This window comes from Girardinichthys multiradiatus, chromosome 6, assembly GCF_021462225.1.
Source record: "Girardinichthys multiradiatus isolate DD_20200921_A chromosome 6, DD_fGirMul_XY1, whole genome shotgun sequence".
Classification (NCBI taxonomy): domain Eukaryota; kingdom Metazoa; phylum Chordata; class Actinopteri; order Cyprinodontiformes; family Goodeidae; genus Girardinichthys; species Girardinichthys multiradiatus.
This window is the reverse complement of record NC_061799.1, coordinates 16,733,298-16,747,900: the sequence shown is the minus strand read 5'-3', so window position 1 is coordinate 16,747,900 and position 14,603 is coordinate 16,733,298. Positions and strand designations below refer to the sequence as shown.

General features: G+C 38.9%; 1 protein-coding gene across 1 annotated transcript; it reads right to left on the bottom strand.

The window, feature by feature from the left end:
- Positions 1-522: 522 nt before the first annotated feature.
- Positions 523-5,730, bottom strand: fitm1l (fat storage inducing transmembrane protein 1, like). The gene is made up of 3 exons (XM_047368869.1): positions 5,431-5,730; positions 5,103-5,281; positions 523-1,262 (listed from the first exon to the last, which is right to left on the bottom strand). The coding sequence occupies exons 2-3, from the start codon at positions 5,279-5,281 to the stop codon at positions 587-589; spliced, it is 855 nt and encodes a 284-aa protein (XP_047224825.1). The 5' UTR covers positions 5,431-5,730; the 3' UTR covers positions 523-586.
- Positions 5,731-14,603: the final 8,873 nt, after the last annotated feature.

Here is a 14,603-nt window from a genome sequence, read left to right as displayed (position 1 = left end):
TCAGTGAATTCTGGTGTTGTAATCACTTCCATGGCTGCAGGTGTATAATGGTTGGTGTGGAGAAACCTGACTGGCCTGCAGAGTCCTGACCTCAACCTGCTTGAACACATTTGGGATGAATTGGAGCGTAGGCTGATTTCTAGTTTTCTCATCTAATTATGAACACACTCCTAAACCTTGTGAAGGATGTTGACCGAATAGTTAAAGTTGCTTTTGTTGGCTCAAGGTATTGGACCTTATAGATTAAGAAAAGAATGTCATAAAAGTGATTGAAGGAAAATGCATTTGTGGGTGGCACCCATGAAAAACCAGCCATATCCTCTGCCAGTGGCAGACAGCTTTTGGTGGAGGCAGTATGATATTATGTGGTGGCATCTACCTCACTAACACAAATGAGGCATTTGTTGTGGGAGGAAATCTCAGTGCAGAGAGTTTGGGGTTATAACAGGCATTACTGACCCTTTAATGCAACGTATATTTACTGCACAGGTTTACACAGAGAGGGAGAGATGATGTCAACACTTGTTTGTTGAAGATTTAATGACTTTTAGGTTTAAAGCAAAATCTTTGAATCTGTTTCCATTAGTTAGTTATAGTGATTGTGGTCTAGTGTATCATCTGACTCGGTGCTGCTGGCCTTAATGTTAAGGAGTCCCTGACCGGGCCTTCCTGGGCAGTACCAGCTGGGCCCCATGCGATACCAGCCCTGATACAGTCCCCTCCAGCTGAGACACCCTAGAGCACCTCCTAGCAGCTGAGTGGGGAACTGAGGGAAGTAGGCTAAAAGACAGAGCAGCAGAAAGATCCACAGTCCAAGAAGGAGAACACAGAAGAAAAAGAGGATCCTCAGTGGGGCGTCTGAGATCCCCCCAAGGCTTAAATAAGGACCAAACACAGCTGTTTCCTCTGCCAGCAGAAGGCAGCACAGACAGAGAAGAAAGACATCCTCTGAAACCTCATAACCTCTCCAAACCATCCCGGCTTTCAGGCACTCTGACTTGTTTTCCCCCTCTCTCAGTACCAGCAGAGGCTGCGCATTGGTGACCTCTGGACCAGTATGTAAAGGTTCATAGCAGCTTCCTGTAGTGTTCTCCAGGAGGTCCAGCAGTTTGCAGAAGCAAAACCAAAGTCCTCCAGCCACTGCAAGCCTGCTGAGATGACGGAAGGATAGTAAAAGGGAACGACGGATGGAGTAGGAAAGGAGAAAGACGAAGGAGCCAACAAAGACACACGTCCAGCCCCAACCAGAGCACAGGAACAACCTGGTGGAAGGAGAGGAAAAGCAAAGATCAGAGGAACAGATACTGCCTTTAGGACTTTGTATCATCACCAGGATTAACTGGCATATGCATATATTTTCAACAAATGACACCAGAACTATATCTCATGCTTTAGGTTTAACAATAAGTGTTACAGTACGATCAACAGTTAGTATATTTCAAAAAATGTTTGTGCATGTTATATAAGTACATTTCATTAAAATATATGGTGGCAAATAATTTTGAAAAATGCAGAAGTTACACATTGACTGGATTTTAAAACAAAAAAGAGGTATGAGACAACAAAGCAGAACCATCAGATGTAACCAAAGTCATCATGGAGAACATGAGTTGACAGAGTTGGCATTTTAAAGCTGTACCATATTCTTTGCCATTAAAACCTGCGCCAGTGTTACAGTTTTCTGGCAAACTCAGTCTCTGTCAGTCCTGTGATGGTCTGGACAATGGTCAGACATGATATTGTCAAAAGTATTAAGTCACGCCACCAAATCAATGAATTCTGGTGTTCCAATCACTTCCATGGCTGCAGGTATATCAAGTATGGTGTAGAGAAACTTGATGGGCCTGGTTTTCTCATCTAAATAGGAACACAGTCCTAACCCTTGTAGAAGACATTTATGTGAAAGTTAAAGTTGCTATTGCTGGTGGGTCCATCGACAAATTGGACCTTACAGATTCAGAATAGAATGTCATCAAATTTCACGTAAACATGTAAAAGTAGACAGACAAATAGTTTTGGCAATATAGTGTATGTACAACCCGTTTGTTCTATTGCATCCACTATTTAATTCCACCTAGACGATTGATGATGGAAGTTTTGTTTACATAAATCTGTAAACAACAATGGTTTTCAAAGGTTTTTGTTTTGACTGATAAAAACAAAAACTTTGCACATAAACCTCATAAATGCAAGTTGCAAAGCTTCACGATCAGGAGTAGATTTCAGCTATGGCATGGAGATATTATGTGGTCGACCATTATAATATAATACAGTATATAACTGTAAAAGTTGAAGATTAAGAATACAGGGTTTTCGATCTTCAGAAAAGTGTTGTGTGCATTTGTATCCAGCTGTCTTTCCTCTAATACCCCTAAATAAAATATAGCCTTCAGAAGTCACCTAACTAGTAAGCAGACTCCACCTGTGTGTAGTTGGTTAGAGAACATACACACGTGGACAAAATTGTTGGTACCCCTCGGTTAATGAAAGAAAAACCCAGAATGGTCACAGAAATAACTTGAATCTGACAAAGGTAATAATAAATAAAAATTCTATGAAAAATGAACAAATGAAAGTCAAATATTGCTTTTCAAACATGCTTCAACTGAATTATTTAAAAAAATAAACTCATGAAACAGGCCTGGACAAAAATGGTGGTACCCCCGAAAATAATGTGACCAAAGGGACATATTAAATCAAAGTGTGTCCATTAATTAGCATCACAGGTGTCTACATTCTTGTAATCAGTCAGTGGGCCTATATATAGGGCTACAGGTCGTCACTGTGCTGTTTGGTGACATGGTACCACACTCAACATGGACCAGAGGAAGTGAAGGAAATAGTTGTCTCAGAAGATCAAAAAGAAAATTATAGACAAGCATGTTAAAGGTAAAGGTTATAAGACCATCTCCAAGCCGCTTCATGTTCCTGTGACTACAGCTGCACATATTATTCAGAAATTTAAGATCCATGGGACTGTAGCCAACCTCCCTGGACGTGGCTGCAGGAGGGAAATAGATGAGAAAACAAAAAGACGGATAATATGAACGGTAACAAAAGAGCCCAGAAAAACTTCAGAAGAGACTAAAGGTGAACTTCAAGCTCAAGGAACATCAGTGTCAGATCGTACCATCCCACGTTGTTTGAGGCAAAGTGGACTTAATGGGAGACGACCAAGGAGAACACCATTGTTGAAAACAAATCATAAAAAAGCCAGACTGGAATTTGCCAAACTACATGTTGACAAGCCACAAATATTCTAGGAGAAAGTCCTATGGACAGATGAGAGAAAAATGTAACTTTTTGGCAAGGCACATCAGCTCTATGTTCGCAGATGGAAAAATGAAGCATATAAAGAAAAAAAAACTGTCCCTGCTGTGAAACATGGAGGAGGCTCTGTTATGTTCTGGAGCTGCTTTGCTGCATCTGGCACAGGGTGTCTTGAATCTGTGCAGGTATAATACAATCTCAAGACTATCAAGGGATTCTAGAGAGAAATGTGCTGCCCAGTGTCAGACAGCTTGGTCTCAGGATAATGACCCAAAACACACAGCTAAAAACACCCAAGAATGGCTAAGAGTAAAACATTGGACTATCCTGAAGTGGCCGTCTATGAACCCTGACCTAAATCCTATTGAGCATCTTTGGAAGGAGCTGAAACATGTTGTCTGGAAAAGGCACCCTTCAAACCTGAGACAACTGGAGCAGTTTCCTCATGAGGAGTGGGACAAAGTACCTGCTGAGAGGAGCAGAAGTCTCATCGACAGTTATAGGAATCGACACAAAATATTAAGTTAAGGGTACCACCATTTTTGTCCAGGCCTGTTTTATGAGTTTATTTTTCAAAATAATTATGTTGAAGCATGTTTGAGAAGCAATGTCTGACTTTCATTTGTTCATTTTCATAGAATTTCTATTCATTATTACCTTTGTCAGATTCAAGTTATTTCTGTGACCATTGTGGGTTTTTCTTTCATTAACCGAGGCGTACCAACAATTTTGTCCACGTGTGTAAATCAGAGGCCCATGATAACTCTGGAGGAGCTGCAGAGATTCACAGCTCATATGGCAGAATTTGTCAATAGGATATAAGTCAGTCGTCCACTCTATAAACCAGGGCTTCATGGCAAAGTGGCAAGAAAGTACTGTTTACAGTTTGAAACTGAAACTGCACATTACATTACCCTTATCAATGAAACATGGTGGTGGGAGGATCATACTGTGAGGATGATTTTCTCCAGCAGACACAGGGAAACTGGTCAGAGATTATGTGAAAATGGATGGAGCTAAATACAGGGCAATCCTTGGACTGGAAGTTCACGTTCCACCATGACAGTACCCTAAACATACAGCCAGAGCTATAATGAAATGGTTTAAATCAATGGCTCCCAGCCCTGGTTCTCAGGGCAAACTGTTCTGCATGTTTTAAATGTGTTCCTGGTAGAGCACAGCTGAATCAAACGATTGCATCACCTCCTCAGCATGCCATCAAGTTCTGTAGAAACCTTAATGATCCATTTATTTCAATCAGCTTTTATTTTAATGAGGTAGCAGGGAGACATCTAATACACATAAGATAGTGGGCAATGAGGACCAGGGTTGGGGACCAATGGAGTAGATCAAAACATGGTCATTTTTTAGATTAGACTAGTCAAAGTCCAGACCTAACAACAAATTGGGAACATGTAACAAGACTTTGAGTTTGAGCTATTTTGCAAAGAATGGCTCAAACTGGGCAAAAATGTCTGCAAGTTGTTGTAACATGACTCAATGTGAAAAAGTTTAAACTGGCATTAATTTGCTTTGCAAGGCACTGTAGCCACATGGTAGAAAACAACGTAAACATGTAGTAGAGACCTCTGATGGTGGCAAGAGCAATATGTGAAAACCATCATTGGAAATAAAAGAAAATGAATCTGAAATCTTCCTTTGTTATGTATGACTACAAACATCTGGATTCAGTTCTGACCAAATATTTAAAACAACATTATGTGTTCCAAATTGTTTAATGTGAATGTTGTTGTTTTTATTTCCTGAGAACCACAAATGGGGAAAAATGAAAACCCATTGCATTGCCGAGGGTAAACAGGAAGTGGCCTTACCTGTAAAGGAAATGGCTTTTCTTGGCAAAGATGCTGTGCTGAGATACCCAGAGGCTAAGTGCAGGGCCGAACATCAGAACAGCTGAGAGCAGCAGGTGGAAATGCTGCCTGAACAGCTTGTTACCAAGTAACCTGGCTGCCAGGTCAGTCAGGACCACCAGCGCCGTGTTGAGGAACATCTAAAAGCAACATCAAAACTTAGTCTAGATCTAGATTAAAATAGAAAAGTAAGCCTTTGAATGCAGCTGTTTTAACATAAAAGAACCAAATAAAAAAAAAATTGAAATATTTTATGTTAATGCTGTGAATCTCGCTCACTTTGAATTACCTTTGTTGCAAGTAGAAGCAAGTCAGTATCTTATGTATTCCAGTATGCACAGCTCATATGCACACGCCATGACCAGAAGAATGCATAAAGGAATCCTATTTGATCAGTTTGTCCAAGTGAGGTTTTGTTTTAAAGCATGAGATCAGATCTTTGGCAGTCTTGACGGCTAATCCTGGAGAAATCCAAAGCTGCTGGTTGCATGTAACAAACTGCTGAAGTCTGGTTGTTGGCTGTTAACCTGCATCCATGTGCGTGGTGTTCGCAGCACAACATGAATGAAGTGACAACTGGCTTTGAGCATTTCTTAGACTCCAAATATGTTCATGGTGTGAAATCCAGCACTGGTAGCCTTTGGTCCAGCAACCTTTAATGCTGACTCAGATGTAATTTACCCACCCACTGATTCGATTTGGTCTTAGCTGCAACTCAGTGTCTGTGAAAGTTTTTATTTTTTGTGGAGGGTCTGTAATTTTGTCCCACCTGTTTGGTTCTGGAGAAATGCAATGTTTTGCTGCTGTGCTATAACCCAAGGCATGGGAATTATTTTCTACTCCCATCATAACTGTACCCCTACTGCTATTCTCTGACACTGCCCCTCGTCCTCTGAGCATAAACCATTAAAGCATCTTTTCTGTCTGACATTTATCTCCTGAGCCTTGAAGGTGTCACGTTGCTCCCGCAGAAAGGAAGGTTAATCAGATGTTTTTTCTTGCGCTATTTGCATATGGCAATTTCTGACAACCAAAATGTTTATTCAAGGCAAACAATCCTATACAATGATGACAGCGTAGCAATGAAGTCATGAAACAAATGACACCAATTACATGCAAAGTGTCTCGTTATGAGTATGTGTTTTTGTGTATTAATAGCAGCAACCTTTGCGGTGTATCTGGTCTAAGACTCAGCTGTTGCAGCAGCCTGTTTCTGTCAATCACCCTCAGGCAACATACAGAATTTACTCAGTTATTGTCCTGTCTCCCCTGCACACCTCCCTCTCATGCCTCTTACTTTGACTTTATTGATCGGTGAGTCTACTCAGTAAAAGCCAACACATTAGTTGACTGTTTTGCCACCTTAAATCTGCAAGCAGTTTCAAAATAAATCCCATTATGCACACATGCTGCAAGTGCCACGACAATCCTGCTTAGCAAAAATGAACACGATGAGATATTATCATGCATACATAAAAAAAAAACATTGAATTGGTCAAATTGGTCTTACTTTCAGAACAAATTTAAAATGCAAGGAATTAGCTTTCTTGCCCTGAGTAAGTACATAGTAACTTGCAGTAGTAAATATCAATGTGGTTCAACAATATAGACTAGCATAGTTAAATCCAACCTGGGCAACACATCATACCCTGATCTGAACAAGGGAGAAACAAAGTAATCCAAGGCCAAAGCCACTGCAGACCACAAAGAACACACAAACCTATCTCACATTTGCCATAAAAACATCTTGATGACTTCTAAAACCTTTGGGAAAATGTTCTGTGAGCTACTGAGACAAAAGTGGAACTTTGTGGGCTGTTAACCAGGTTCCTGTTACTCCTAAAATTAATACAGCATTTCAGACAAAGAAAATCCTGCTTACAGTCAAATATAGTGGTGGTGGTGTGATGGTCTGGGGCTGCTTTTAGTCTATGAAAATAGACTTATCTGTTCTGGCATCAGTTGCTAGTTGTATTGAGACCCATATATTATTATCAGTGAGTAATGAGTGTTGCTGAGGTAAACATTTTTTATTCTTGCCACACAGAAGGATGACTCTCATACAGAACAATTTCTTATTGATGTCTAGCACAATTCCTGTACTGCTGCTGACATCTGCAGGCATTTTAGTCATACTACAATTCAATAAATTTGATTTAATTATATAGCGCAAGTCACAACAACTGTAGTCTCACTGCACTTTATCAAAAAAGTCAAGTAAATCCAGTCATGCAGATTAGACTACATATAATGGTCGAAGAAACTGATGGGATGTAAGAAAGTAGCCAATTTCCTTTGCAATTGTATAAAATAGATATAGTTGGACATATTGTATTGTTTTATTGTCCTTCCAAAACTGCAGGAGATATTAGAACTAAGAAGACACCTTTATTGACCCATTTGACGCATTTCTGAAAATTTCACTCGTGAAAGGTAAGGTAAAACTTTACTATGGTTTAGAGACACTAGAAACGTCACATATAAACATACGTAACACAACAGTACATACACTCACATGCCACTCTCTTCAAAAGCTTGTTACCACAACTAGTGAAAACAGCCAATCACGTGGCACTACATGGCAGAGACTGAAAACATTCAGGGATCTAGCTGCAGTGGAGAAGACTTGCTAAAGTCAAACAAATCATCAGAATAACGAAGAAATGGGATTTCTGTGACTCCAAATATGGCATGGTGACTGTGGTTAAATGGAAAGAGGTCTTGCAACCCTAAAGTTGTGGGTTCGATTCCAGCTTCCTCCTATCACATGTCGATTTAGCCTCATTGGTGTATGAATGTGATTGGGTCAATGTGGCTCTAGTCTAAAGTGCTTTGAATGGTCATTGTGACTGAAAATGCTATATACATTTAAACCATTTAGCAGACCAGCTGATCTGCTGAGATTTTCTTATACATCTTTATCAAAAAAAGAGAAAATATTCAGTAAACTGCAGTTGTTGAAAATCCCTTGTTGGTGTCTCTGGAGAAGGTGCAGAGATGGTTCAGATGACAGAAAGGCAACAGTAGCTTAATTAACGAGTTGTTCCAACTAAGGTTAGCAGAATACCATCTTTGAATGCACAACACCTCTAAAAATTAAACCAGATGGCCTACTGAAGCAAAAAAGTGCACTGGGCGCCCCTCCTATCAGCTAAGAACGGAAAACTCGGACTACCCTTCACATAGCCACCCCAAAAAAACACAATAACAGATTGGAAAACTGTTGTTTGGTCCGATGAGTCTTGGGTTCAGCTGCAACATTCAGATAATAAGTCAGAATTGAGGTGTAAACAATATGCCCACAGCCAGCAGCATCTACAACGGCTCTTTGAGGAAACCCTCATAATGAGCTGCAACAACATTTAATTTCCCTTTGGAATTAATAAAGTATTTTTGAATTGAATTGAATTGAATTGAATGAGAGCATGGATCCAAGGCTGAGTATGGTTGCTGACCATGTCCTTTCCTTTATTAGCACGGAGTAGCCATCTTCTGATGTTTACTTCCAGCAGGATAATGCACCATGTCCCAAAGCTCCAATCACCTCAAGAACATAGCAATGAGTACTGTACCACAATGGCCTCCGCAGTCACCAGATCTCAATCCAATAGAGCACCTTTGGGATGGGATGGAAGGGTAGATTTGCATGATGGATCAGCAGCTGACAGATCTACAGAAACTGTGATGCTATCATGTTAATATGGATCACATTCTTTAAGGAACTTTTCTGATTCCTTGTTAAATGTACGTCCCAAATAATTAATTCAGTTCTGAGGGCAAAGGTGCACCAATATTTCTTCCTGTATAAAAGTCAGAAAAAAGTCAGTACATGTACTTATTGAGAGTGATAACAGAGAATGAGACAAAAACCCATATATATCAGACAGTGGAGGAGTTTTGAAGACAGTATCTACACTGCAATCTAAGAAAAGGTTCAGCAGCAATTCTCTCAGCTTTTAAGCCAAGCCTAAGGATGTGTTAAACTTTTATGGCCAATTCAAGTTATGTTCTCTGACATTTATGTTTATGTCTTAAGACAAGTGAAAAATATAAGAAATATGCCACAGTAGTGTGATAAAAATGTAATTTTAAATGAGATATGCATGGTTTATGAAATATGCTGTTGGTGAACCAGCTGGACTACTAACCTTAATGTTTTCAGAATGTATAATTAATAATCTGATACTAACACATTTTTAAAACACCTACATATTTAACCAAGAGTTATTTTATTTCCTATGCTCCCCCATTTAGCGATTGGATTTTGAACCTGGACAGTTGTGGCAAAGTGCTGCCACCTGCCGATAAACAAGGCTGTTACAATTTATTGTACATGCCTGTAGATAGTTTATCTTTTTTAAACTTCAAAACTCTGCCTTACCAGAAACAACCCTTTACCATAAAAAGATATATGCAGTTGAAACTCTTTATTCCTACCTCAAACTCTAAATGCCTACATCATATCTGATTTCTACTAGTTTTCCTGTATTGCTGAGAAGGAAAAAAAATATTTTGGCTATCAAGTGTTATGAGGCTATTATTTGGTGTCAGTGTCCTTCACTCGTCATTTTCTTTCAAATTAAATAATCTAAAACTACAAATTAATTAGAATATCTTGCAAATAAAGGCTGTAACCAACACTATTGGAACAAAGTCAAAAATTCCCTTGACATGCTTCAGAAAACAGTGGAAAGGGAAAAAAATATATCTCCTACAGGACCAGACTCAGGGGGACAGGACTTTTTCCTTTAGGAAATGTTGAGAATAATTAAATAATCATCAGTACACAGCGAGTATGTTGATGGTTCCTGATTATATAAATATAAAGCTCCAAAGACAAAGATATCTGCAGAAACAGTGAAAAAGACAACACAGAGAGAAAAATATACTTATACTATTTAAATGAAAAAGGAAGTGCTCTGCACCCACACTCTGTTTTTGGCTTTCTTTGGGCAGGGTTGTGAAGCAGCCTGTTTGTGTGTTGTGCCTAGGCAGCCAAAGGAACTGTTAGCTGTCGGATATAAACTCTTATCCTCCATAAAACTCAGCCTGACAGGCCAAACATCCACTGGCCTGTCTGTCTCTACTGTGGCCCACTTCTCATAATCTTCCAAAGCAATAAGCCTAAAAGGACAATTATTTTTAAATAAACTTTTAAAATATTTCACAAATAAAATACAAAAAATGAGGCGTGCCTTTGTATTTTGCCTTCTGTATCTAAAACCCCTAAATAAAATCCAGTGCCAGTTTGCCATTGACAAGAAACCAATGTGGTGAAAAAAAGCCATGTGAAGTCTCATTTAACGATTGCCAAAACCCATGTAAAGGACACCGCAAACATGTGGAAAAAAGGGCACAGGTCAGACAAGACCAAAGGGATTCTACTTAACTTTCTAACTTTCTTGCTGATATGCAAAACATGTGTGTTTTGCATATAACTGCACATCACCCTCAACACCCCATACCAACTGTAAAACATGGTGGTGGAAGTCTCAAGCTCTGGAGATGCCTTTCTTTAGCAGGGACAGGAAGTCTGGTCAGACTTTATGGGAAGATGGATAGACCTCAATACAGGGCTGGAAAAGACTTGAGACTGGGGCAGAGGGTCACCTTCCAGCAGAACAGCAACCCCAAACATACTGTGTGAGCTACAATGGAGAGCATGTTCATGTGTTAGAATGGCCTAGTCAAAGCCTAGACCTAAATCCAATTGACAGTCTGTGGTCAAACTTGAAATCTGATGCTCAAAGATATTTTCCATCCAATCTGAATATGCTTGTGTTATTTTCCAAGGAGTAATAAACCAATCTCAGACTCTAGATGTACAAGACTGGAAGACCTCAAAAGACTTGCAGCTGTAACTGCAGTGAAAGGTGGTTCTAAAGTATTGGCTCAATGGGGCTGAATATATACTCATACCACACTTTTCAGATTTATATTGTAAAAACATTTTTTTAAAGCATGAATAAGTTTCCTTCAGCTTTACAGCTTTTATCTACTTTGTGTTGGTCCCAAATCCCAATAAGATGTGTGTTTGTGGTTGTGATGTGACAAACTGCAAATATGATAAAAAGTTTAGGGGAAGTTAAAACTTTTGCAATGCACTTTATCCTAAAAAGAAATAACTGAAACCAACATTTCTATCCAACTTTGGGAATATGGGGTGAACCAATGTGAGACCAAAAACAAATAAGGGTCACTGTAAGGTCACTGGAGTTATTCTTTTCCTTCATAATGGCGTCTCATGAGCCTGGTTCCAATCAGTTGTGGTAAAAACGAGCTTTTATCTCCTCAGCTGCTGTCACATGGAAAAAGCCTCTGATAGCATGGCCAGAAAACATGTGCTAACACAGCCGGTGTGGTCTTTAGCAGAGGGCAGTCAGGTCAGGCAAGATTCCAAACAAACCTCTATTAATATCCACAACACCACAGCATCAATAAAGTGGACACCGCCTGAATGCCTTAAGAACTACTCAATGCACAAAGAAGTTACCTTTCCCCTGGCTATATTAAAAAACAAACGTGCTGCTTCCAGACACCCTGCATGTGCTCTGCACAATGCTTTCACGTCGTTTGAAAATAATCTCATCCTTCAGTGGCTGAATAACAATAATCAGATACACAAAATGCTGCAGTCACTTCAAGAAGCTCTGAAGAATAAAAGTACTTTACAAATCCTTTCCGTCACTTGTGAAATTTTTGTGTTTAGGAAAGCTTTTAAAGAATTTTAGAGAAAAACAGGAAGGTTAGTAGATAGTCCATAATCTGAAAAATATGCTTCTCAAACTGCAGCACAAATACCAATGGTGGTACTATTAACTATTAGCAAGATAAGCAAAAATGAATTAACTGTGATGTACCATTAATGAGCACCGACACATAAAAAGATGAGTTCTTCAAGCTCATTGATCTTTGCTTCAAACAGAAATGTCTCATCGTAGAAGTGCAGCAGAAAAGCACCCCAAACAAAGTGTAGAGGGTGACACTAAAAAAGGATCACAGGTGCTGGTGGATCTAAGAATGGATCACATGAGACTTTTCAGCTACCAAAGAAAACTCTATGTCTGGGTAAATCCAACACATCCCATCACCCCAAGATCACCATCCCCACAGTGACACATGGTGGTGGCAGCATAATGCTGGGGGATGTTTTTCAGCAGTCTCAAATCACTGCCTGTGATTTGAAACTGAGACGGAGGTTCATCTTCCAGCAAGACAATAATCTGAAGCCTACTGCTAAAGCAACGCTTCAGTGGTTTAAGGGGAAACATTTAAATGTGTTGGAATGGGCTAGTCAAAGTCCAGAACTCAGTCCAATTGAGAATCTGCGGTTAGACATGAAGATTACAGTTCACAAGTGAAAACCATCCAACATGTAGGAGCTGGAGCAGTTTTGCATTGAGGAATGGGAAAAAAAGTTTTTTCCATCATTCTGGCATTTAGTGAATAGAAGTAATTTTGTTAACCCCAGCTGACCTAAAACAAGAGGAGATTAACCTATTTTATTGTGAAAATGTGAGAAAAAAGTCTACGTGTCCTTTTATACAGTGTATGTAAATATCTTGTGTCAAGTGTAATTCAACCTCATAGTTACTCTTAAGGCAACAATGGTTTTACAAGAGAACAAATTAAACATAAAAAAATAAAAAAAATCACTGAAATCAAGCAGGTGTAGGTTTGGGTGGTGAGATTTTTAAAGAACAAAATAATGCAGCCAGGACTTTAAATTACACCAAAATAGAAATATGTGACACATGTAGCTGTAAAAATAAAGGTTTCATTGAACTCAGCTGTCAGTTGAGTTTGACCTGTAGTGCCACAAAGAAACTATAAATCAGATACCAACTTCGATGTATCAGCCAGCTGCAGGATGCCATATTTATTTCATACTGGATAACCAAAATCCAGATCAAAATTATGATAACAGTCTTAATATTTGTATAAATGTCCTGTGGTCAAATAAAACCAAAACTGAAACTTATGATCATAAAGACCATTGTTATATTTAGGTGAATGGGGGAAGTGTGCAACACCATCCCAACTCGGATGTATGACTGTGGCAGCATCATTTTGTGGGCGTGTTTTGTTCCAGAAAAAAAATAGATGGGATCATGAGGAAAAAATATTATGTGGAAAAGTTGAAGTAACATTCCAAAACAGCTTAGACAGAATGAATCTTCCAAATGGACCATGACCCCAAGCATAGCAGCAAATTTGTTAAAAAATATGCTAAGAACAACAGAGCCAATGTTTTTGAATGGCCTTAGAAAAGCCTGGATTTCAGTCCCTAAATTTGTTGGCGGAGCTGAAAAGGTGTTTGTGAACAAGGTGGCCTACAAACATGACTGAGTTACACCAGTCCTGTCAGGAGGAATGTGAGAAACTTGAGGAAGAATTCTCAAAACATTTCTGAGTCATGCAGTTTAAAGGCTATTCTATGAGTATTAATAAATGCATGTGTTCTTCTCATCCGGAAAAGGCTGTAGAAAATATGAAAACAATTCTCTTACTTTCTGACATCCAACAAAAAGAAATAATTTTGGTAACCATAGCTGACCTGATGACCAGACAGTGAGAATAAAAAAGGTTTTGTGTCTTTTTGTAAAGTGTATGGATATTCTCACCTTAATATCTAAGGCTCGTTATAATAGCCCGGACATATTTCTCCACTCAAATTCTGAATAGTGCTTTGCAAGACAGACTTTCACTTTGATGAGAAATATCGTCACATTTGAATGTTACATTGAATATTTCCTGGTCTATTTATTTTATTCCTATAAATCTTCATGCAATTTTTGCATTCTTTGTTTTCTTGTCCGATGTGCTTGTTAAAGTGTTGACAAGAAACTGAACTGTAAGAGAAATTATTTAATGTCAGTGAATTCAGACAATAAGACTGCATGTGTTAAATTGGTTTCTTTTAAGCTGAGTGGGTCAAATACATACAATATTGGTCATTTTAGATGGCAAAGAATTGCAAATTGTGGTTGTCTCCATCCATGTAAACAATACATTCACCAGTTAAATTAACAGGGAAACATGGGGGGAGTAAACAATGACTGGCTGGGAGGAGTTTCACTATAGTACGAAGTTCAGAGTTAAATTTGCAGGTATGAAAATGTATCAGTAGGACCAACAGTACATCTTTGTAAGTAGCTGTAATGTTTCACTTTCTATTTAAGACAGGTCTATTTCTTCCCCCACAGAGTATTTAAGAGATTTGTCTAGACTTTATTTGACCTCTGGCAGCCTGTTTAAGAGGTTATTGAAGTGTCCTGTCCTCCTGGAAGGATCTTCAGACACACTTGGATTTTAGACAATCTAATCTTTTAAGCACTTCTTCCTCCACTTGACAGCTTTTAACAAACTCTGGATTTTATCACAGACACGATATTATGGCCACACAATGACTCTGACATCATTTCTAAAATTCAACACTGATTTTTAAGCGAACACATTACT

Excerpts from the sequence above, each read along its gene's own strand:
- fitm1l (XM_047368869.1), bottom strand. The coding sequence starts at position 5,281 with ATGTTCCTCAACACGGCGCTGGTGGTCCTGACTGACCTGGCAGCCAGG. Across the intron at positions 1,263-5,102 it reads AAAAGCCATTTCCTTTACAG|GTTGTTCCTGTGCTCTGGTT; the intron begins GTAAGGCCACTT and ends TCCTTCCACCAG.